At 42.8% G+C, this 24803-nt stretch overlaps 1 protein-coding gene across 3 annotated transcripts in view; it reads left to right on the top strand.

Moving 5' to 3' along the window:
* The window catches only part of MARK1 (microtubule affinity regulating kinase 1), a gene marked incomplete at its 5' end in the record, with an annotated part of 116616 nt that extends 100668 nt beyond the window's left edge, over positions 1–15948 (top strand). Inside the window, 6 exons of one of the 3 annotated variants that reach the window (XM_080824419.1) lie at positions 1231–1331; positions 2626–2790; positions 3714–3965; positions 9449–9460; positions 10083–10127; positions 13662–15948. In XM_080824419.1, the coding sequence (XP_080680545.1) occupies positions 1231–1331; positions 2626–2790; positions 3714–3965; positions 9449–9460; positions 10083–10127; positions 13662–14016 (930 nt within the window). In that variant the 3' untranslated portion in view covers positions 14017–15948. The remainder of the gene's footprint in view (positions 1–1230; positions 1332–2625; positions 2791–3713; positions 3966–9448; positions 9461–10082; positions 10128–13661) is intronic. The other 2 variants (XM_080824420.1, XM_080824421.1) reach the window with 2 other exon arrangements.
* Between the last annotated feature and the right edge of the window lie 8855 nt (positions 15949–24803).

Genomic DNA, 24803 nt, shown 5'->3' with positions numbered 1-24803 from the left:
GGCTTCTTTGCCTTCACTTAATGTGGACAGTGTCTTACCTAAAAAATGTTCTTAATGATCTTACTCTCTTCTGCTACCACACTTTTATAGCTTTTGTGGTTGTTTTTTTTTTAAGATTTTATTTATTTATTTGACAGACAGAGGTCACAAGTAGACAGAGAGGCAGGCAGAGAGAGAGAGGGGTAAGCAGGCTCCCCACCAAGCAGAAAGCCCGACGAGGGGCTTGATCCCAGGACACTGGGATCACGACCCGAGCCGAAGGCAGAGGCTTTAACCCACTGAGCCACCCAGGCACCCCGCTTTTGTGTTTTTTATGTAAATGGTGACAAAACTCCTTCCATCCAGGAACCTAGGCCTTTATGATTCAACAAATTTTAAGTTATGTGTTTCAGAGAACAGTGAAAGCCAAATTAGCCAGGAATAGGGAATTTTTTTTTTTCTGTTGGAGTAAGGATTAAACAGAAGAGCATGCGTCCCATTTGGAGATCATGCCCATATGGTTTAGTATTGGAAACTAGTCAAGACTTTGGCAGGCACAACAGCGAGGGTTCCAGATCAGAGTTGTGTGCGTGGTAAGGAGATGCTGTCCGTCTTTGCTTATTCTCTTTGCTCCGGAGCTGCTCACACTTGGCTTGCCTCCTGGCCTAGACCTGCAATGAGGGAGTATTCCGAGGCCTGGCACACCATCGGTGTTGGTGGCTGCAGCAGGGTATGCCTCTGACCCAGGAGACCGCGTCTCCTTAATGTTACCGTGGGCTGTGGGGGTTCCCTGAGCAGGTGAAGAGTGGCAGCCTGCAAGCTTGTGGGGGCCACCACTGTCACTGCCACAGGTTTCCGGTCTGTGATTGTATTTCTTGTGGAGTTGTCTCTTGCTCCTGGCCCCATAGAGCTGCCTATACCACTCCCCAACCCTTCTCCCCACCGCCAGCTTATAGGGGAGAAAATAAAAACCACTTTCTCATTGCTTCCAAACAGCTGCTCACTGCTGCTGGAGGACGACAAGCTAAAAAACCATCATGAGCTTGTCATGCTTTGCCTGTCACTCCTGCCATGTAACTGAGAGAGAGACTGGTGTGAGATTAGCTTGTTCATGTAAGGTCTGACAAATGAAAATTCTACGACGGGTTTTTGTTTTTTTTTTCCAAAGTCCTTTGCCTCCTAAATTCATTTCTTTGACTTTCCACAGCTACAGTTAGAATTTTAAGATGGATTTTTTTTTCCTTCTTAAAGAGCAATGTATATCCTGGAGGTAGCATGGCAAGAAGGAACACGTATGTCTGTGAAAGGACCACAGATCGGTACGCAGCATTGCAGAATGGAAAAGACAGCAGGTAACTGTCACTGCGTCACGTGGGGCCCACTTCATTGTCGTCGTGCATTACTGCTCTTGCTAGAACACCTGTAGCTCATGGGTCAAGAGCAAAGGGACTGCTAGAGGCTACAGCTGCAACCAACCATTCTCACTAAGGCGTCTCCCCTTCTGTACCAGGACGGAAGGATGGGAACGTGCTTAGGGAAAACAGGCGGTAAATCTCTTAACCTGAGGATTGATTGCTGCATGAAGCCTGGCAGTAAATATTTCCGTGCGATAAAACAGATTATCCCCTCCTAATCTGATCATCTTAATTTGTCTTATTATATACCTGCTGCTTCCTTTTTATCTTTTACTTTACTTTTTTTTTTAGCCTTCCCTCCTTGCCCCTTCCCCTCCCGTCACGTCATTATCGTATCCAAACCATGAAGGTTTTCTTTTCCTTCCTCTAAAGAAATTTGGCCATCTTAGCTGATCTTTGAGAACCATGGAATCCTCAACATGTTTTATTTTAAATAATGACAAATCATAGTATGTTCATTATTTTAAAAATTTAGCTGCTTTTCCTCGTGAGTTTTAAGGGCTCTTCATCAATATAGTACAAAAGAGCAGGGAGCCTGTTCTCATAAAATTCTGTTCTTAGCTCCATCCCTCATCATGTCAGTGGACTGGACAGACTGTGCTTAACATTTGCTCCCTCCCAATTAACAGACAGGTGAAGTAAGTGTAATTATAAAGCGTACAGAGATAAATGTATCTCCCTCGGACATAAGATCCTTTAAGCTAGAAAAGGACTTGGGGACTGATTTCTGACTTCACTCCTTCTCCCATCCCCAGTCGTGATCTGCAGCTCCTTTAATGTACCACAGTTAATTGATTACTAGTACGAGCTGAAAGTGTTCTCATGATGTTTCCAGAGACAGTATTTTTGTCGTAATTATGAATTCTTACTGTATAAGGGACAACAAACCACAGCAACACATTCCACCGAACTGTGGCTCTTGGAAAGTGAAAAGGGTCTCCGATCATGAGAGTAATTTCATTGTTCTTCTCAGATTCACAGTTACAGAGCAAGCGTGTGCAGGATCTTTTCCGTGGAAGGTAGTGGTAAATTCACTCTGTACGTTTTTTGGCAAGAATATTGGTTTGTTAGTCACTAATAATGCCACTAATATTAATTTCTTTTAAGTGTCTCAGTCATGAAAGGTGTAGTTAATTTAGATTTTAAAAATCTATCTCTTAAATTTAAGTAAACTGCCATTTCTCTTCTCTTTTACATTTCTATGGTCTTCTCAACTGCTTTCTGTCGAAAGTCTTACGGAGATGTCCGCCAGTAGCATATCCTCTGCAGGCTCTGCTGTGGCTCCCACCATCCCCTCAGCACGACCCCGCCACCAGAAGTCCATGTCCACTTCTGGCCATCCTATTAAAGTCACACTGCCAACCATTAAAGACGGCTCTGAAGCTTACCGGCCTGGGTAACGTGCTGGGTGCATTGCGTATCCGAACATAGCGGCTTACAGAAATACATGATAAGCACCATCACATCGAGAGCGTTCCGGGAAGATTCAGTGTCTGTAGCAGGGGGAAAAGTTGAATTATAACATAAACACACCACACCCTACCTGTTTTCAAAAATGTTGCATATGATTTAAATCATTTTCTAAAGGAATTTTCTTTAAGAATTTTGTTTTAAATGCATCCATAAAGGATTGCTGCCCAATTTATCATTCAGGTAAATTGAATTTTTATGGTGTAAAAACAAAACTACAAGAGACTGGGAATGGAGACTTCTGGGTAACCCTGGCTGCTGCCAGTTACTTTTTTTTTTTTTTTTTTTAATGAAATTGGCCTTCTTTTTTTCTCTATCAGGGAAACAGATGATCTCAAAGAACCCTTTTAGGTTTAAAATGATATATCCATTTTTCCAGTATTTCTCTATGTTAGGATTTCTCAAGTTCGGAAGCATCATTAGTTAAAGGGTTACTTACATCAGCGAGGTCACAAAGCCTCGTGTTGTCCCCCAGGCCTGCACTGTGAATATGAAATGGTTCCATTCAGATGCTTTTTGATGAGGAACATTCATGTTCCACAGTCCCGAATGGTTTAAATTCTGAAGTGTTTACATCCCTGTTTCAATAACTTCTTCATCTTTAATAACCAATTTCTGTAAAAGGCATTTCATTTTGAACTGAAATGTCATCCCTCTCCCCTCAGTACGGTGACCCCCATGCATCTCTAATGGGAGCAGGTGAAGCAGGGCCTAGGTAGGGAAGGTAGCCATGGCAAGTTTTTGGTAGTGTTTGGTGTTTGTTTTGTTGTTTTGTTTTGGTAGTTTTAGAATGAGTGAAAGCTTTCTCTGTCATTATTCCGAATAACCTAACTTAATTTGTCCCAACAGTGCGACGCAGAGAGTGCCTGCCGCCTCCCCCTCTGCTCACAGTATTAGCGCCAGCACCCCGGACCGCACCCGCTTCCCCCGGGGGAGCTCAAGCCGCAGCACTTTCCACGGCGAGCAGCTGCGGGAGCGTCGCAGCGCCGCCTACAACGGGCCGCCCGCCTCCCCCTCGCACGAGCCTGGAGCCTTCGCACACGCCAGGAGGGGGACATCCACGGGTATAATAAGCAAAATCACATCCAAATTCGTTCGCAGGTCAGTACCACTGTGCGGTGGTGTTTGTTTCCTTGAGGAATTGCAAAGGAGACTCGGTTTTTTCTTTCACCTTTCCCGTGATTTTCCAAAATGGTTTCATGGCATTTTACCGAAGTTTGAAGAAGAAAATCAAGGAGGACATGATGTATTTTTCCCTAAAACAGAGAAAAAAATGGGCAATATAGGAATTGTTAAATTCTGTAAAAGAGAGTGGAAAGTTGACATCAAAATATGTTAAACAGATTATCTCCTACTCAAACAACTTGATTTTTAAAAAAAAAGGAAATAATGAGTTTCCATTTGTCCTTCAAATAATATTTTTTCAGACTACTTTTAAATTGCTCACTAATAATGTATAGTTTACCCTTTTTTTCCTTCCTTGTGAAACAAGCCTCTGTTTTGGAGTCACGTGGATCACTTACGGAATTTAACATCATAGAAGCTTAACACCAAAACCCAGCAAAAACAAAATGAACACGAGTATAGTCAACTTCTAATCAAACAGAATTGTGCTCTTCTCAAAAGTAACCTGACGCATTGATGATGGAAGTTGCTGAACACGATGCAGGTGGATGTCCATTTGCTCTATTATCAGGTCCCCCTGAAAGCCTGCAAAATCCTACACATACAAAGCCCTGTGCTAGGTGCCAAGCAGGACACAAAGATGAGTAAGACTACATCTGTGTGCTCCAGACTCCTGCAGTCCTGGAAGGGGCAGACGTGTAAGCAGCTAGCGTGATAGCGAGCAGAATGCGTGCTGCAGAATGCGAGGCCAGAGGAAGGCACCACTGTCCATGGGGGTGGGGGGCAGCCAAAGTTCCATACCACAGAGTTGTTTGAGAAGGTAGAAATTCTAGGGAGGAAATTATTACACATGCTTTAAAAAAAAACACTAAATACTTAATTGTCCAGGTTATTAGTGTTCTAGGATTTCAGAGAGCGGTTGCTGCAAAGAGAAGCAGCAGCTTTAGTCTCTCACCTTTTCTTGGAGCTATTCATGGACAGTTTACCCAGGATCCGCAGCTGGATTTAAAACTTTAAATGCTCAAGTTCAACATCGATTTCTAACCATATCAACGGTGATGTTGTACCATGTGGGCAGCAACCACGCAGCATGACACCTGGAGAGAGAAAGAGGCAGAAGGAAGCTCACCACAGAGTCAGCAGGACAGTTAGTGCTGTCTGACCATCTTCAAGGTCCTGGTTGGATCAGCAGTAGTTTCTGCTGGGTGGAATTTGGCTGACCACTCAAAGCCAGGATTAATTAGTCATAGCTAAGCTAGGATTAATTTTGAAGTGAAAGAAAATGGTTTTGAGTCACGAAGCTCAATTATTAATTGTACATTAAGCAACATGTAACATGTTTCTCTCTACTTTGCAACAAAAGCAGAGATTCTAGAGGAAACATAGTAAAGAGCCCTGGAGAAGAGGTTAGGACAGAGTGTCGGAGCAAGAACTTGGCAGGGAGAAAGTCTGTTGGGAGCCTGGGATGGAGGATGGCCGTAGAGCCATGTGACAGACCTGGGAGGACCTGCTGCCTGCTGGTGCCGTTGCCCCAGCTGCGAAGGAGACGGAGGGAGCCCCCTTCCCAGGAGCACTTACCGCACAGCATGGCACCCTTCAAACGTTTTGCTCACTTGGCTCTTGGTCTTCCTCCCACCTCTCCAACTATCCATCTCCAGCCATTTTGCTGGTTCTTTGCAGGTTCCCTTGCCTTTTCCCTTGACCTCGAAGGGGTCAGGGGTACCAGGGTACCAGGGGTACCAGACTGCCCCAGGGCTTGGGCTCTGGACATGCTGTCTTCTCTGGCTGTCCTCACTCTCTTGTGGATCTCATTCAGGCCGATGACCTTACATTCGTCTTACGTGAACAACTCCCAAACTTGTGTCTTTAGCCCAGATCACATCTCTGAACTAGAGACTCCCATAGCCAATTGTCATATGGCTGTCAAATGGCTGTCATAGACTCCCAGACAGACTGTGTCCAAAATCCAGCTCCCCACCCACCCCCAACACCGGTCCTCCCTCATTCTTCACCGCATTAGGTAATGGCGACACCTTCCTTCTAGTTCTCAGACCATGTGCCAGGCTGCTGGCCTGTGGTGTTGGCTCTGCCTTCCCAGCATCTCCCAGATGTAGCTTCTTCTGTCACCCCCACCGCATCCTCTGTCACCAAACCCACTGCTCGTCTTCTGCCTGCTAACAGCTCTCCTCACTTCTGCCCTTGTCCTGGTCTGTGCTCAGCAGGGTCTGTACGCACTTGAAAGCCCGCAGCTTGCTTTTATCCCACTCAGAACACAGTTTGAAGCCCGCACAGTGGCCTGAGGCCACTGTGGTCTGGCCATTTCTGCTCTGACCTCATCTTCTCCCCCTGCCCGTTGCTGGTCACACACCGGCCACATGGGGCAGCTGAGTGGCCTCGTGCACACCGGGGCTCACCATGCAAGGTTTTGTGTTTGCAGTTCCTTCTCCCTGGAACCCTCTCCTCCCGCCTTCCCCAGCAAGCCCTTCCTCCCTCCCCTCTTTACAATCACTGCCTCTTCTAGCAGCGGCCCTCTCCCTGCTTTGTTTTCTCCGTAGCACCTAACACTACCTGAAACCATCGCACGCGCGCACACACACACACACACCCTGCTTTACCTGTTTGTTCTCTGCTGAATCTGCTGCTGCATGTTGAGAGCCTGCATCGACACGTGACATGACATTCACACATTTATGGAATGAGTAGTTGAATAGTGTGGAAGACCAATTTTAAAAGTAAACAGATAAGGTCATAGTAAGTCCCGGTAAGTGCTCTGAAGGAAGCAGGCCCTGAAATAGAAAGTCGTCTGGGGGCTAAGGGTGTCCGAGCTGGCCTCTGAGGGGAGCCAACAGGAACATTTCGAAAGTGCCACGATGCCTTTGTTAACTTCTGAGCAGTGTCGTTTCATAGAGCGTTTTGAGGGGCAGCTCGGGGAGAAGAGGGCAGGGTAGGAGTTGTTTGCTATCATTTGTTGGCAGTTTGGTAGGATTTTTTTATCTTTTAATTTTTGACATATTTTTAATTAATTCAGGGTTTGGCTAGAGAAAAGAAAAAATTCCCAATTCTCCTTGGAGGTCACTTGTCACCACGTGAACGATGTTGGCTTTACGAGTGCGCGTGTGCTCACTGCCGGGCACGGCCTTCCCTCGCGTCCCCTGCGCAGCTGCAGAGGGGTGTGTGGGCCGCACGCACGGCCCAGTGCAGGAGCACAGGCGGAGCGCTGGTTTCCGAACCAGGAGCGAACTGCGGCGTTCTCAGCAGCCAGCAAACCGAAGTGCGGTGGATCTGTGTGCTCAGCATATTGAACTTTCCGGAAGGTTGGAGGCCAGGAGGGAACCGGGAGAATTTCTTGATGTTCCGGAGCTATTCTAGCCTTACTATTTATTATTCTCACCCCAGTTCCCAGATTGTCCGTCCTCCCCATTTGTTTCTTAAAACCATCCTGAGTTCAAGCCCTGCCTTTCTGTCTGTTCCCTTTGCCTTCCTCACTTCCCCGTGCCTCACACTGGCACTCCGAGTGACCAGCGGCCCCCTGGTGATGTCACGGTGTTGTCTGGCTACACGCTGCCCCCACCCCCACCAGACCCCACCTGATGGGGTGGTATCTACAGCGAGAGCCCTGACACCTTGCCAGCTTTAGCACCGACTGAGCTGATGTGCCACTAGATGCTTAGAAAGAGGAAAAGATAGGATGTTATGGGGAAAAAAGTAAGAGAATTTGGGTTGTTAAACTTTAGGAAGGGAGGGGTAAAGAGTAATTCGGAGTTAATCATTCGTGTACTCCAAAACCACTGTTACAAAGAGGAAGCCGGTTAGTATTAAGTTCTCCTTGGCTAGTAAAAAGGCTGTATCCTGAGACGACCTCGTGAGAGAGTTGTTTTCTGGTCTTAGGAAAGAACTTTCCAATTAGGAAAGTGACTTACACTAGAGTGCTCTATCAGGGAAGGGTGTAGACATACTATTTCAAAAGCCTAAAAAAAAAAACACCTTTTAAATAGCATTGAGAACTGTTTATTTGGATCGTTCCATTGAACTACTGTAAAAACTGGAGATTGTAGCAAACCGTATGATTTTTTTTTACAGATTTTATTTATTTGACAGAGATCACAAGTAGGCAGGGGGCGGGGGAGGCAGGCTCCCCGCTGAGCAGAGAGCCCGATGCGGGGCTCGATCCCAGGACCCTGAGATCATGACCTGAGCCGAAGGCAGAGGCTTAACCCACTGAGCCACCCAGGCGCCCCAATCTTATGATATATGAGCTATATATGAGCTTATGATATGAGCTATAACCATAGCTCTCTCTTATTAGGGAATAACCAAATTAGTTCAATTGAGTATATATTGCTGTGTATGAGATAGTTGGCCACTTTTGTCTGTGTTTTCTAAGTGTTCAGTGTCAGGGAGCCCTGCCGCCCCGCATGTGCTCCGACAGCCCACGGGCTCTGTCTCTCCCCCGCCGCCTCCCTCCAGGCGGCTGGACTAGGTGAAGCCACTGCCACGCAGAACACCAACTTCAAGTCGGTGTTTCTGTCGGCTTCCAGGACGGCAGGAATGGGGGTCGGGGGTGGGAGGACATGACGAGTCTGTGGCTGTTTCAGTGAGAATAGGAGAAGTAGAGCCTCATTCCTAATGCTTCAAGTTCAGCATCTGCGGAATAGGTGTCTGCTAACAGCAACTTAGATGGCAAAATAGAAGTAAGACACAAACCCCAGGGAGACACATGCCCCTTTCTGTTAGAGCAGCGGCCTCACTGCCCTTCTTTCCCGCTGGTGCACGTGCCCGACAGTATGCATTTCCAGCTCTTGTTTTTTTATTTTATTTTTTTATTATTTTATTTTATTTTATTTTTTTAAAGATACATCTGTGTGTTATCATAAAGATAGGTTTGTGTAGATAACACCGAGTTATTACATTTGCCAAAGAAAATGCCAGTTATTGGAAATTTAAGAAACCCCCCATTTGAGTGTAAGAATACATCTTGTTTGTCCTTTTTGATTCAGAGAGGAAAATGGTTTTTGCACAACATGTTTGTCAAGAAAGGCCTGGAGTTAAAGACCCTAAGATGCATAAGGCATTCGTATCTCTAACCTCCAGCTCAAGCTGTAGAGCTCGGTGTATGAGTATGATTCGCTCGTTGGGGGATGAGGAAAGTGGCCCTGATTTTATTCCCACTGCAGTCACTTTACAGAAATAACATGAATGTTCCTGGAACAGTGAAAACATTAAGAAAACATTAACTTCTGGGTTTGAGTCAGTTATTTCTTCCCAGCGATTTAATAGCATTTTGCTCTCCCATGCTGTCTCTTAATGCATCTAAACTGGTGTTTAGCTTGATGCTCCTCTGTCAAGATTTAATTACATTTGAAAATGACAAAGTAGTTAAAATTTTGGTAGACTTCAAAAATATGAATGACGTTCAACAGAAGGACGATTAGTAGAGTTTTCCTGGTTTTATTTCACAGGTGGATATCCAGGTAAGATCAATGTTTCTGCTTAAGATTGATCTCATGTTTTTAGACTCACCTGCTTGGATAGGCTGTCAGTTTGCTGTAATGTTTGATCGTGTGCATGAATCACTAGTGTAACGTGAAGTTAAGTTCATTGCTGATTTAAACTTGGTTCTTATTTTTAGAAACACAGATATGTTGAACTTTATTTTTAACGACAAGGTTAACATATATTTTCTAAATTGAGCGACTACTAGAATTACATTTATAACAAATACAAAGTTGGATCTCACTGCTGAAAATTATTAAATAGTTTTAACTATGAATTGAACTAAACTCAACCAAAAGAGAAATTCTGACTTTAAAATTGTGACTGGGAATTGGAAGATCCTCTTAAAAACAGAAACAAAAGCAAAAATCCTAAACCGTCAATCTAGCATCTCCTCTGACAAGACCCAGTAGACGCTCAATAAAATGGCAGCTGCGCTGCTTACAGCGCAAACGTGCAAAGCCATGTGAGGCTGACTAGTAACAGAAAAGTGTGCTGAAGTTTGCTTAACACGTTAACTTTAACATCATTTTAGATGTGGGTTTTCTTGGTCTCTTTTTCACTCTTATCATTAAATCTCAACCTCCACTTTGTTTTGAGGGATCCCAGTGAAGGCGAAGCCAGTGGCCGCACAGACACCTCAAGGTGAGGAGCCACTACCAATACTTCGCTGCTAGGCCCCCGTCTATGCAGACGTGCTTTCGAAAGACGTGCAGGACCTAATAAATCTGAGTAGAGCTAATAACTAGAGAGTATGTGCATTTTACGCTTTTATATCGGGATGGGTTTACTTAATGTTGCCTAGCGTTTAACGAAGTGTGGTTAGTTCACTTGAAGTTTGCGTTTTCTCAACATTGTTTTGACTTGTATGCTTTGTAGAGAAGTAGCCTTCCTGTCCTATCAAATGTGTCTAGCAGAAGAATTAATGGATTAAAATGTACTGATCCTTTTCTCACTAAAATGATGTAACTGGAATTAGATAACATGGAACATGGAGGTGGCCAAATTATGTAGGAAGGTTTGATATTAGGAATATTTTAGGTGAGTGTGCAGTGGTAGAACACATTTGCAGACGCTTGCCCTGCCTTCCTCGATGGTTTGTGGCATCTGGCGGTGGCTGTGTGTTCCTTCTGACAGGGGCTCTGCAGCGCAAGCCCAATTGGAATCAGGTGGGGGGCCCCGCCCCCAGGGTTTGAGGTTGGGTTGGGGGTCGCTGCGTGAAGTGCTAGTGCTGCTGGTCCGGGGCCCACGCCAATGGCGTGTTAGTACTTGTGTTTATATTGACAAACGGGAAGTTGAAGAAAGGAAGGCATTAAATTATTTGGTGTGTACGCCAGCCTGAAAGGACCCGTACAGATCTCAGAACCTGGACGAGCAGCTCCACGGTAGGACAGATGCCCTAGCTTCATTCAAGAACGAGTTTTGACGGGCCGAGCACAACCCCCAGTTTAATTTCTACCTCTTAAAATTAATTAAAATATAAAATATAACGAGCTTTGGGAAGACATTATCAAGCATTCCTAGGTGATCCTTTTTTTTTTTTTTTTTTTTCCAAACTGCTATATTTGGTCACAGTAGTTGAAATGTCTCTCTGTTGAGTTAGGTGCCCGAGTCACCATGGTAGGCAGCCGGAGGAAGGGGAGGCAGGACAAATAGTTGTGACTTTCCTTCTGCCTGTGAAATAAACATGAAGGACGTTTGTGGTAGCCCCTCCCCTCCCTGAGTCGTGGCTTCAGAGACTCTTGTGTCTCATCCCGCCTTTCCACGAAATTTCCCTCTGAGACACGTGATAGTACAGTGAGTGCCACGGGTGGCCGCTGGTCACTGCAGCTTACCTGTCTGTACTCTGTCCTTTTCACGGGGCTGCGGTCCCTTTCTTTCATTGTTACTGGGTTTTGTTTTCTTCTCCTTTTTTTTTTCTTTTTGTTTTTCAACCTTAGTGAGTGCCTACTGCCTATAACTAGCTGGTCATTCAGTTCTCACAAGAGCCCGGTGAAAAGTATCCATTCTACAATTGAGGAAACTGCAAGGAGCAGGAGGTCCTGTCATGTCAGGGACTTGGCGGGGCACATCGAGAGCCGGGGCTCTCGAGCCAGACCCTGGGGGTTTGGGCCGTGCCCCACCACTTGTCTAGCTGTGTGACCTTGGGCAGTTGCTCTAACTCTGGAGTCGTTAGGGTAGGTGAATAAATAATGCATGTTAGGCATTTTGAACAGTTCCTGGCACCTAGTAAGTGCCCAGTAAATGTTCGCTATCATAAGTAGCATTAGCATTTTCAGGAGCCTCCTATAGTTCCCATCCCCAGTGGCAACGCCTTTAAGATACATGTAGAAAAATGACCTTGGTGGAATGGAAGAAAAGCTGCTTCCTGGTCTTTGTTTTTTCAGCTCATTAGGTCTATGACCTTAGAAAAGTACTGTAAGTTTCCTAGCCACTGGTTCTGTTTTTAAAACGAGAGTTCAACCACGTGTTCTCCTGGGTCCCTTCCAGCCCTGGCATGCCGATTCCATAACCGGAGCTGTGCATGTGCTTCCGATAAACGACTCTCACGAGATCCGCAGGCCCAGGGAGGCCTGCGATGCAGTGGCTTAGCATCCGTGAGCCAAGAGAGAATGAGAGAGAAGATAGTGAAACAAACACCGTCCACATTTGTCTGATAGTCTTGAGAAGTTCCTTTTCTCTACTTCTTCCTTTCCTGACTTTCTCAAACTTGCATTGTTTGCAGAGATTTGGGCTAAGGTACATAGGAATTGAGGAAGAAAACGTGTATAGCAGTGTACACATAGAAATGCATATACACGACTATATGTGCGAGTATGTTATTATATGCTAACTTTGACATTAAGCGTATACATATACAAAATGTTCATATCGTAGGTTATAGACTCCTTTCAAAGGTTATCATTTTTTCTTTAAATCACATATAAATGAGCTAAATTAACAAGTTAAAATTGCAATATCTCTATTTGGAAAATTGCTCCGCAAACTTAATTACAGGGTCTTCTGAATCATAAATAATCTATTTTACCTTTCTGAGGTGATTTGAAATAGGTTTTCTGGTTCTATATTATTTATGGGAGACCTACAATAAGGACAGTTCAGTCAGGTTGATTCCCTTAACAAATGTGTCCGTCAACTCCCGTGTGCCCAGTGCAGCCCTAGAGGCCCGAGAGGGACCAGGGAGCAAAACAGATGAGACTCCAGGCTCTCCCAGAAGTCACAGCCCAGCGGCAGAGTCGGACAGGAAACAATGACCGTCATAGCTAAACTAATCAGATGGTATATTAGGGGAAAATACAGTATATGAGAACGTAGCAAGGGCCACAGAGGAAACACTAGAGCAGGGGTGGGGTGGTGGGTGGCCGTGCCGGGAGGAGCTGGGGGTGCCGGAGGCTGGTCAAGGTTTACCGCAGGCAGAAAGTAGCAGAGAGCTGAAGGAGGGAAGGGAGTCGGCCATGCAGCTCCCTGAGGAACAGCCGCTGTGTGCTGAGCACAGCACGGAGGCCAGGGCGTCTTGAGAGGAGGGAGCAGGGAGGAAGATGGTATGAGACGAGGGGTTGGAGGCAGGAGGCGGGTGTGGGCCACGTGGAGCCTCGCAGAGGCCCTTAAGGATGTCTTTAGCAAAACGTTGAAACCCTGAGAGGGCCTGACGTCTACACTTCCCCGTGTGGTGCGACCTGACGCCTTCACCTCCTTGCAACACAACACCGTTTGTCAGCACGATGCAGTGTAAATAGTCCCTCTGTCGCCATTACTGCTAGCCTTGTCCCCAGTCGTTTTCCTACCCAAAAAAGGTAGAGAAAGGGGGGAATCTATGTTTTTAAAAATATGTATTCGTAAGGAGAATGTTAGCGGTTTCTGTTTGTGTAAAAGTACAGAAAATGGAGAATCTGCTTTTGCAGCTTAAACAGAGAAATTATGGAAGGAGCTGACAAAGCGTTAAGTTCTTCACTTTCAGCTGTAAACTCGTTTGCCACAAACAAGGCCGAGGCAGATGGCGTCCCGGGGTCTGTTTTGGGGACAGCAAGATGACGCAGACATTTGTATCTACCTGAAGGCAGTCTGTAAATTGGGTAGTTTAGACTCTGAGCGATGACCGCTTAGGTTTCACGTGTGCTTGGATTTCTCTGCTGAACGCAGTTTTTGTTTCCATTCTCTCCCTCTGCCCTCTCCTTCTAGAAGTACGTCAGGGGAACCAAAAGAAAGAGACAAGGAAGAGGGTAAAGATTCTAAGCCACGTTCTTTGCGTTTCACGTGGAGTATGAAGACCACTAGTTCAATGGACCCCAATGACATGATGAGAGAAATCCGGAAAGTGTTAGATGCAAATAACTGTGATTATGAACAAAAAGAGAGGTTTTTGCTTTTCTGCGTCCACGGAGATGCTAGACAGGACAGCCTCGTGCAGTGGGAGATGGAGGTCTGCAAGTTGCCGCGCCTGTCACTGAATGGGGTCCGCTTCAAGCGAATATCCGGGACGTCTATTGCCTTTAAGAACATCGCATCTAAAATAGCAAATGAGCTTAAGCTGTAAAGAAACTCAAATTTACAGGATCAGGGAAGATACATTCACGTATGAGGTACAGTTTTGAATGTATTGGTGATGCCTAACGCGATTGGCCTGTGAGTCTCCCACCCTCCCCCACCATGTAGAAATTGCCCTTCATGCAATAAGGACATGCATAGTTAGGGACTGGACGGCTAGAGTCCGTGTGAAGTATACTAAATATCTGTAGCTAAAAAAGTAGGTTCACATGTACAGGTAAGTATATTGTGTATTTCTGTTCATTTTTCTGTTCATAGAGTTGTATAATAAAACAGATGATTGCTTAAAGAACTTGTATAGTTGTCTAGATTTCTGCACATAAGTGTATGACGCTTTCAGTTGGAGATGTTCTTCCCTGTTATTTACATTCTGGTGGGTTTTTTAAATTCTTACCTCCATCATGCAATTTTGAAAATTGTGTCCAGAATTAAAAGTGCACAGAAATAGTCTTTAAAATTGTAGCATGGACTTTTAAAAATTATTTTTAAATCCTATTTAAATTTAAACCAGAAGCTGATAAATAGAGATCAGCTTTACTATACACAGAATTATTCCTGCTTATCTTTGCTCTCCTCCTTGTTCTCAGACAAGGTGTAGTTGAGAAAATACAAAATGTTTACAGTGTTGGCACTTAGAGTTTTTAAAATAAACTACATGAAAATAATCATTGCTTTGCCTTGAGCTATCTAAGAAGTGCTGGGGGAAAAGTTAAACCTGTATCAAATTTCTTTGAAACTTCGAAGTGTTTTCTGGCCCACTGCTAAATGTAGCAGCAAAATTAAAAAGAATCAATACTCCATCTGGCTATTATAAATGTGAACTTTCACTTAGGTTTGCTGCCTCCTGAATACCGCAATGTAATTGCGGAAATAGAGTAATATGGGGACTGTCTCATAGCACAAACTCATCCTACAGTGTTGATCAATGCGTCAGTTAAGAAATGATGCCACCTCAGGAACTAACTGGCATTGGGAACATTCACCTTTCTCCTCCCAGCCTCTTCAGCCACCCCCGACACAGTAATATCTGTAAGTACTTAGGAGACTTTGGAGCAAAACCTACTATTTATAACAGTGTATTATTGATTTATGCTTACGTGGTTGTTGAGTTTGTTCCCAGGTAACCTGTTTGTTTTTACTATTTTGCCAGATTTCTTGTATTTATTCCACATCGTTATGCCTATAATGTGCAGCTTTGTAATTGGGCATTTGCCTCCTTTTCTTTCATAATTAGTGATATATGTGATGTAAAACCACTAGGAAAGGTACCTTTTCATACTTGTTATTTTTTACGGAATTAGCCTTGGAGGTTGACTGTGCAATGTTATTTAATGTTGTAATTACTGTAATATCAACATATGGGCCCCATCTGCACACTCCTGAGAAATGGAAAAGTGTACTCAAATTTTATCAGTTCAAAGGAGAATAAAGCTGTGATAAATACTGTAATTCTAACCTACATCAGAAAGCTCCATGTGTAGGTGACGTGCCATTCCGTAATGGCGTCCAGACTAGGGTGAATTTTACATTCTGTACTGTACTGTGACGTAGCTTTCTTCTGTAACAGTTCTGTTCTAAAATGAAGTGTATTTTTGCCTTAGCAAAGGATGGTGTTTGGAAAAAAAAAACAACAACAACCCTGTGTAGCCCCCTTTTTAACCTAGTGTTCATTCAGAAAAATTGATGCAAATCTTTATTCACTTTCACTGGTGCACACTGAAATTTTACTTGAACAGTTCTCATAATAAAGCACTTGTCTTCTCTTTATCAGAATGTGAATTACCTGTTTTCTGGCACAAAAATATTCTGTATGGGGAGTTTATTTCATGTGTTCTAAATTTAGTTGGCAGGGGGTGAAGCTATGTAGGTTTTCAAAATGTCTTTATGACAAGAAAAATTGACTCTTTTTATAGGCATTCCTAGCATCAAAACACTTAAAAAAAAAAAATAAGCCATCATAGAAACTGATTGTGGGGGGCGGTTGGAGGGCAGGGGTTGGTTTCCTTTTTTTGTTACATTTTCTCACTCTGGTTAACTCTTACATGTTTGTGGCAAGGAACTTTACTTCAGTATTTTTTATGAACTAAAAATGAAATCTTGATATTCATTTCAGATTTTCCCATTTTATATGACAACATAACTATTTTTTTGAAGAGTTAGAGGAATTTTACAATATGTTTACATAAATAAATACCACTTATATTCACTGGCTATGTGATATCAGGGTTTCCTTGGTTTCTGTTTAAATATTATTTGACTTAACATCCCTAATATTAGATTAATTATTTTGTAGAGACCAGGATACAATATTGAATTTGATAAATAAAAATTTGATAAATAATAACATGAAATATACTCAAGAATCTTGACCCGGTAATATTGTCTAAGGTAGGATTTGATTTAAAACCTGATGGGCGCCTGGGTGACTCAGTCGTTAAGCATCTGTCTTTGGCTCAGATCATGATCCCAGAGTCCTGGGATCAAGCCCCACATAGGGCTCGCTGCCCAGCAGGGAGCCTGCTTCTCCCTATCCCTCTGCCCCTCCCCCTACTTGTGTTCCCTCTCTCGCTGTCTCTCTCTGGATTAAATAAAATTTTTTTTTAATTAAAAATTTTTTAGGGGCTCCTGGGTGGCTCCGTGGGTTAAAGCCTCTGCCTTCAGCTCGGGTCATGATCCCAGGGTCCTGGGATCGAGCCCCGCATCGGGCTCTCTGCTCAGCAGGGAGCCTGCTTCCTCCTCTCTCTCTGCCTGCCTCTCTGCCTACCTGTGATCTCTATCTGTCAAATAAATAAATAAAATCTTTTTAAAAAAAATTTTTTTTAAATAAAATAAGGGGCACTTGGGTGGCTCAGTAGGTTAAGCCTCTGCCTTCAGCTCAGGTCATGATCTCAGGGTCCTGGGATCAAGCCCCGCATCAGGCTCTCTGCTCAGCGGGAAGCCTGCTCCCCCTCTCTCCCCGCCACTGCCTGCCTCTCTGCCTACTTGTGATCTCTCTCTGTCAAATAAATAAGTAAAATCTTTTAAAAATACTACTACTAATAAAATAAAACCTGAAAGACCTTGGGGCACCTGGCTGGCTCATTCGGTGGAGCATGCAACTCATGATCACAATGTCATGAGTTTGAGCCCCACATTGGGAGTAGAATTTACTCTAAAAAAAAAAAAGATCTTTGGGAAGTGATTTTGACCAACAGGATCATTTCACAATGTAGGTAACAAAAACAATGTGAGATACCAATTTACTGTAAATAAGTGAGCCCATAAGAAAATATACATTAATTCCAGTGGTCCCTGCCTTTGTTTTTAAGTCTATTGCAGCATCCACTGTGCCTTGAAACCTATGAAACAATTGTAAAAGGTGCTTCCTACTTCTGAGATTTTGGTCCATTTTGAAAGACAAAATGTAAGACACACAAAACTGTAAAAAGCACATCCACATTGGAACAATGAAAGTTCTCAAGCAAGCACAGACAGTGGCTGCCATAGGAATTCAAGGAAAGGTGAGTTTTTGCATAAATAGGAGAAAGACCTTTTAAGGATTTTGAGGATGAATAAAATTTAAGAGGCAGAATGGAAATGATCATTTAGGAATGAACATGTGAGAAAAGGCTTGTAGCTAGTAGGGGCTATAAGACATATGTTAAAAATACACCACCTTGGGTTGGGGTGGGACGCCTGCCTGGCTCAAGTCAGTGGAGCATGTGACTCTTGGTCTCCGGGTAATGAGTTTAAGCCCCGCATTGGGGGTAGAGTTTACCTAAATAAATAAATAAATTTTTTAAAAAACCACCTATACTAGGGAGTGGTAGAAGTCACATAGGTTGACGAATAGCAGGTTATATTAAGCACAGATGGGCAGCCCTGGCTTGGACTTGACTTTTGGTTAGAGGGGAGCAATTTAGAGGCATTACAAGCCAAAGAAATAGTAGTAAGTTGTGTCTAAAAGAAGACCAATTTATTAATTTTAGCAACTTTGTTGAGGGCTAGTGTATATCAGATTCTAGGTTCTGGGGAAACAGCAGTAAAGTAAAAAAAAAAAAGAAGAAGAAGAAAGAAAAGAAAAGAAAAATTTGTGGGCTGGTCAAATGCTAGAGCCAGGAAGATCTTGTCAGAGATCTTTCCAGGATCAAAAAGGGTGAAAGGAGTGTATTTGAGAGACATTTCAAAGGACAGATCAGCAAGACATCAGGAGTGGGACGTGCGCTATAAAAGGATGAGGGGGCGGCAGGGAGAGCTTCCTGGCATGTGATCCAGGTTTCAGCTCGCATATCAAGGCTTCCACTTTGATCTAACGTGGTAACAAGTACCAGAGTTACCCTTCCACCTCAAACAAACAAACAAAAATAGACAAAATGTATGAAACAACAGATGCATGCAGGGGTTTTCATTCTGATGAAATGGTCTCAGGACGCTGGCTATCAATGAAAGACAGTGAACCCTGAGAGGAAACAAACGAAATAAACTGTCTGGTCAACCCGGCTATTTCCCTGGAGAGAGTTTCCAGGCTGTGGCACGGGGAGGAGGAACCCAAGTAGGGCCTAGTGTTTGCCCTCATTAAGGAGCCAGAGCTGAGAGCCCGGGAAGATCAAGACAGCTAGAGTCTGGAGGGGAGAGAGCTTTACGCAAACCTCAGAGATCCGCAGAGATCAAGCGTCTGAGAAAACTGCATAGGCCGGCGAAAGCCACCCGGAATTGTTAGAATGATCGACCCTCCTACAGAAGTCGTGCCCTTTCCAGCCAACCCTAGTGAAAACCCAGGTCAAGGGTAGAATATTCAGAAGTTTTGCCTCAGTAGTGGAATCTTATTTGGGTCCTGCGTAACAAAACTTAATTATTCAGAAGGATAACTGAGTAACTCAACTATGTCCCAGAACAGAGTTTGAGAATATTAATAGGAATACAAAATGTGCATTCACCAACATGGGTGTATTCGCAATATCTAGTAGCATCCATTCAAAAGTTTCCCTGCATGCAAATATGAGGGAAAATACAACCCTTAACGAGGAGGAAAAAGTTGGTTGACACCCAAAATGGCAAAGGTGATAGAATTAGTGGACAAGGATATTGAAACAGTTATAATAACACTATTTTGTATGTTCAGAAAACTGGAGAAAAGATTAAATATGTTAAGGAGAGATACTAGTGGTATAAAATAGCACAACTCTGACATCTTGAAATGAAAACTAAAATTCTGAGAAGAAAAATGCACTGGATGGTACTAGATGAGACATTGCAGAAGAAAAGATCGTGAACTTGAAAACAGTGATTAAAAACTATCCAAAATGAAACAACAACAACAACAAAAACAGCTAAGAAAAGATGGACAGTGCATCAAATGAGCCAAAGGACAATGTCAGTCGGCCCAGTGTTTGCCCAGACTGCCTGAGGGAAGCTGAGGTGGGGAGGGACACTTAAAGATATAATGGCTAGAGTATTTCTAAATTTGCTGAATGCCATAAATCAACAGACCTATAATGTTTAACAGATTCCAGGGTCAGGAAACATGAAGAAAATGATATCAAGGCATATAAAATGTAACTGCTTTTAAATCAATGATTTAAAGAAATAAAATCAGTGATAAAACAGCAATTTAAAATCAACTACAGAAAAAAAGACCTATTATGGAAAGAGGAACAAAGAAGGGAATGACAGCAGACTTCTTGTCAGACACAATGTGAAACAAAAAAACCAGTACTAGAAAAATAAAACTGTCAAACTAGAGAACTCATACAATATTTTTCAAAAACAAACATGAAATAAAGACTTTCAGACACACAAAAGCTGAAAGAATTCATCACCAGCTGACCTGGTACTATAAGAAATGCAGAAGAAAGTCCTTCAGGCAGATGGAAAAGTATGCCAGATGGGGACCTGCATCTACACAGAGAAACAAAGAGAGCCAAATTAGCAACTGTGTTTAGAGCCAAAATAGTAACAATGTTGTTAGAAGATTTGGAACATGTAGAAGTAAAACTTACATGAAAATGGAGCACAAAGATCTGAAGATTTTTGCAAGGTTCTTTTTGCCTTATGTATAGTGGTAAAATAGCACTTTAACATAGATTTTAATAAGTTAAAGATGTATACTATAAACATTTAAAAAAAACACTGAAAATACACAGGAGAGTTATAGCTAATGGAGAACAAAGGAAATAAACTAGAATTAAAAAAAAAAAACAAAAGAAAAACAAATGGAACAAAAGCACAGATGGGAAAATAGAAAACAAACAGCAATTGGAAGCTTTAAACTCAACCATATCAATAATTACATTAAATATAAATGGCCTAGGGGCACCTGGGTGGCACGGTTGGCTGATCCTGATTTTGGGGTCAGGTCATAATCTCAGGGTTGTGTAGATCGAGCCCCATGTTGGGCTCCATGCTGGGTGTGGAGTCTGCTTGGGATTCTCTCCCTCTGCCCTCCACTAAAAAAAATTACACGCATATATATGGCCTAAAAGCCCCAACTAAGAGGTTGCGATTGTTAAACTTCATTTTTTTTTTTTTTAAGATTTTATCTATTTGAGAGTGAGAGAGCACCAGCAGGGGAAGAGGGAGAAGGAAGCCCCCCACTGAGCAGGCTCCAACCCAGGACTCTGAGATCATAACCGAGGCGAAGGTGGCCCCTGAACCAACTGACCACCCACGTGCCCCTGTCAAATTCTGGTGTTTTGTTGGTTTTTTTTTTTTTTTAAGTTACATGCTTATGAAAAACCCACTTTATTATTTTTTTAAAGAAAAAAAACACTTCAAATATAAAGACACAAATAAGTTTAAAGGATCAAAGAGTGGTGAGCTACCTGGTTTAGAGGTAAAATACTGTTTGCTTTCAGGCTTAAAAATCCTGAAGTCATAGAATAAAGATCATCAAGCTTAACCACTCTATTTCACAGATCAAGAGGTTGCAAGTCATTACAATAACTTAGATGCCGGCTGAGGTGGCCGACTGGGAATGGAGATGTCCTCTAGACAGAAGATATGAGTTGTAACCTGGGTAAGAAGCTGGTAAAGGCTTATTCGGATGTTACCAGCAAAGATATGATCAGTAAATGAAATAAAGAATATGTAATCATAGTCTAATGATGGGTGCTTGGGGAAATAAAATTTGTAGATGTTTTCAAATGTGAAAATCATAAACTCTGTGTCCATGGGTTTGGAAACATGAAAAACGAATTCCTTGTAGGAGAAGATAATTCAATATTTTTCTTTCTCTAAATTAATGTTCTCAATTATTCTCAAAACTTACATTTTATATTTTATAGACACTTGTCTACATGACATAATTTTTTGTAAAGTCAACATGGATAAAAGTTAAGTTTTTTTAAGATTCATCTCATGGATCTCTAACATCATTTGCATTTTCTGTGTATGTAACTAAAGACAACAGTACTTTTTTTTTAAGGATTTATTTATAAGAGGGTAACGGGGTGATGGGTATTAAGGAGGGAACGTGTTCTATTGAGCACTGGGTATTATATGCAACTAATGAATTGTTGAACACTATCAAAAACTAACGATATACCGTATGTTGGCTAACTGAAAATAATAAAAAAATTTTTTAGAAAAGAGAGAGGAGAGAGCACATGAGCAGAGGGAGGGGCAGAGGGAGAAACAGACTCCCTGCTGAGTATGGAACCTGACGTGGGGCTTGATCCCAGGGCACTGAGATCATGACTGGAGCTAAAATCAAGAGTTGACCCCCAGGCTCCCCACCACAGTACATTTTCATGAGTATAAAGCAAGAGGTATGTGAAGAAGGAAGACAACATCATGAGGGCAAATTATCTGGAGGAAAAAAATTGCATTAAAAAAAATTACAGCTAGGGCGCCTGGGTGGCTCAGTGGGTTAAAGCCTCTGCCTTCAGCTCAGGTCATGATCCCAGGGTCCTAGGATCGAGTCCCGCATCAGGCTCTCTGCTCAGCAGGGAGCCTGCTTCTCCATCTCTCTCTGCCTACTTGTGATCTCTGTCTGTCAAATAAATAAATAAAATCTTTAAAAAAAAATTACAGTTAGTACATCAACATTTTCCAAGGCTCTTGGAAATTACACACACACACACACACACACATACACACACTATATAACATGATAGTAAGCCCCAAACCCATTTGTAGATATGAAATCCTATGTAAGAAATACTATCTTGTGTCCTTAAGAAAAATGTCTACCTTGGTAGCAATAGCTCTACCATACGATCAATGCAAATAGACACGTTCTAGAAAATTTCCCAAATAACTGCCCCTCATTCGACTTACATTCAGTGGGTTGGTGGTAACATGTTGGAAACATAGACCAAATGTGGGGAAGCGTCATTTCAATCTTGATTGTTCTTTTTCTAAGGGAAGGTAATTTTATTTTTTTTAATATTTTTTAAAAGATTTTATTTATTTATTTGAAAGGCAGAGATCACAAGTAGGCAGAGAGGCAGGCAGAGAGAAAGGGAGAAGCAGGCTCCCCGCTGAGCAGAGAGCCCAATGTGGGGCTTGATGTGGGGCTCGATCCCAGGACCCTGGGATCATGACCTGAGCTGAAGGCAGAGGCTTAACCCACTGAGCCACCCAGGCGTCCCAAAGGGAAGGTAATTTTAAAAGAAAGTTTGGGGCACCTGCGTGGTTCAGTCTTTAGCTCAGATCATGATCCCAGGGTCCCCGGGAGATCAAGCCCTGCCTCGGGCTCCCTGCCCAGCAAGAAGCCTGCTTCTCCCTCTCCCATTCCCCCTGCTTGTGTTCCCTCTCTCACTGTGTCTCTCTCCCTGTCAAATAAATAAATAAATAAATAAATAAATAAATAAAATCTTCAAAAAAGAAAGTTTAGTGATACTTTAAACAGTGGAATATGGGGGCATCTGGGTGGCTCAGTCAGTTAAGCATCTGCCTTATGGCTCTGGTCATGATGGCAGGGTCCTGGGATCGAGTCCCACATCAGGCTCTCTGCTCAGCCGGGAGCCGGCTTCTCCCTCTCCCTGCTTGTGCACTCTCACTCGCTCTCTCACTCTCTCTCTCTCTCAAATAAATAAAATCTTTAAAAGAAAAGAGAATTGGAATATGAAGTTTTAAAAAAGTGGCTTTTGAGACACTAATTTCAGATCATTTTTCTGTAAGTCATTTTTTAATTTAGATGGTGCCGTGGAAATAGTAAAGCAAGTAAAACCATAGAAAACCCCACCTCTTTAATGTTTGTGAGAAATCAAATGTCCTGAAACAGTTTATTTAATGCCCAACTCATGTCTTTTCATATAGAAGCAAAGCCAAGTTCATTATAGATTCTCAAAATGCTGATATTATCAAAGTGGACCCTGAGTTATGTTGCTTTTTATGGATGCCACCAGTAGTTAAATTATTCTACATGACGTGTTCTGAAGTTTGATATCATTGAACCCCTCGGGACAAATTTTTCAACTCTAACCGTAATTTGTACAATTATCATTATCCATGCCTAGAGTAACTGATAATAAACTTAGAACAAAACCAAAATACCATGGATGGCAAGGGCTATTATGATGCTGGTTCTATATTCCGGCTCCCAAACCTGGTCATTTTGCTGCTGCTTCAGCAGCAGCAGGGACAAGGCCAGCCTGCCCTAAATATCCACAGGGCCAGACACAAGAGCACAAAGAAGACCATTGTCCCAAAGCACACCCCTCTCCCACCCTCGCCCCCCCCCCCAGCTCCATCCTGCGGCAGGAGAAGCACAAGTGTGTGGACAGTTTATGAACCTGTCTTTATGTCCTTTAACCAGTTATGAGTCTCATAAGCCTATTGTCATGGAGCTCACTCTTCCATGTTTTGATTTTGCCAAATACTTAGCTTAAATCAAGTATACTTTCCATGCTACTCATTAATAATAACATTCAAAAAGGAAGGAGGAGGAGGGAAGGCTTATCTACTATAATGTTTTTCTTAGTGAACCCATGCATATTGTTCGAAACGATCTTTCACTTTCCTTCCTAAGTCACTCAAAAATTTTTTCCAGAAATCAGTGTTTACCTGTTTTGTCTGTCTCTTGGAGCCTCTCCTGTTTGGCTCAGTTTTGCAAAGGACCCTTAGAGCAATTCAGAAAGTTTATCCTTTGAGCTGTTCCCATGCCCTTGACTGTTATTTTTCCATCTGGGAGTCCTAAAATAATTCAGAGGGGCAATAAAAACAATCCTATACTTCTCCCATTTAAAGGAATAATAAAATGTTGTCATTCTTTTCTTACAAAAGTGACCTGTTCAGTGAAAATTTAGAAAATAAGGCTGGGTCTGGTTCAAGACGGCAGGTGGAAGAATGCCGAACTCACGTGCTCCCTGTGACACACTGAATCTAGACCTACACGCTTAACAATTCCCGCTGAAAGAAAACTGAAAACCAGCTGAGCGGCTCCTACATATTGGGCAAAAAGCCCCATTTACCAAAAGGGATAGGAGACATCGAGACAGAGTCTCACCGTGAACCCCACTCCCTGCTCTGCGTCCCACAATCAGAAGGAAACTCCACTTGCGGTTTCTCCCTAAGAGGCAAAGAGTTGGAAAACCACATCTGGCACCCCAACTTTCAAGACCTGAAGTCAGAAAACTCATAGAAGAAAACAAGCAGTAAGCTCCTTGACATCGGTCTTGGTGATGAGTTTTTGGATTTGATGACAAAAGCAAAGCCAACAAAAGCAAAAACAAACAAGTGGGACCACATCTCCTCAGCAAAGGAAACCATCAACAAAATGAAAAGGCACCAGCAGAACGGGAGAAAACATCTACAAATCCTGTCTAATAAGGGGCTAATATCCAAAATATATAA

This window comes from Martes martes (assembly GCF_963455335.1).
Source record: "Martes martes genome assembly, chromosome: 15".
NCBI lineage: Eukaryota > Metazoa > Chordata > Mammalia > Carnivora > Mustelidae > Martes > Martes martes.
Note: the sequence above shows the minus strand (reverse complement) of the source record. Positions and strands in the feature narration are given on the sequence as shown.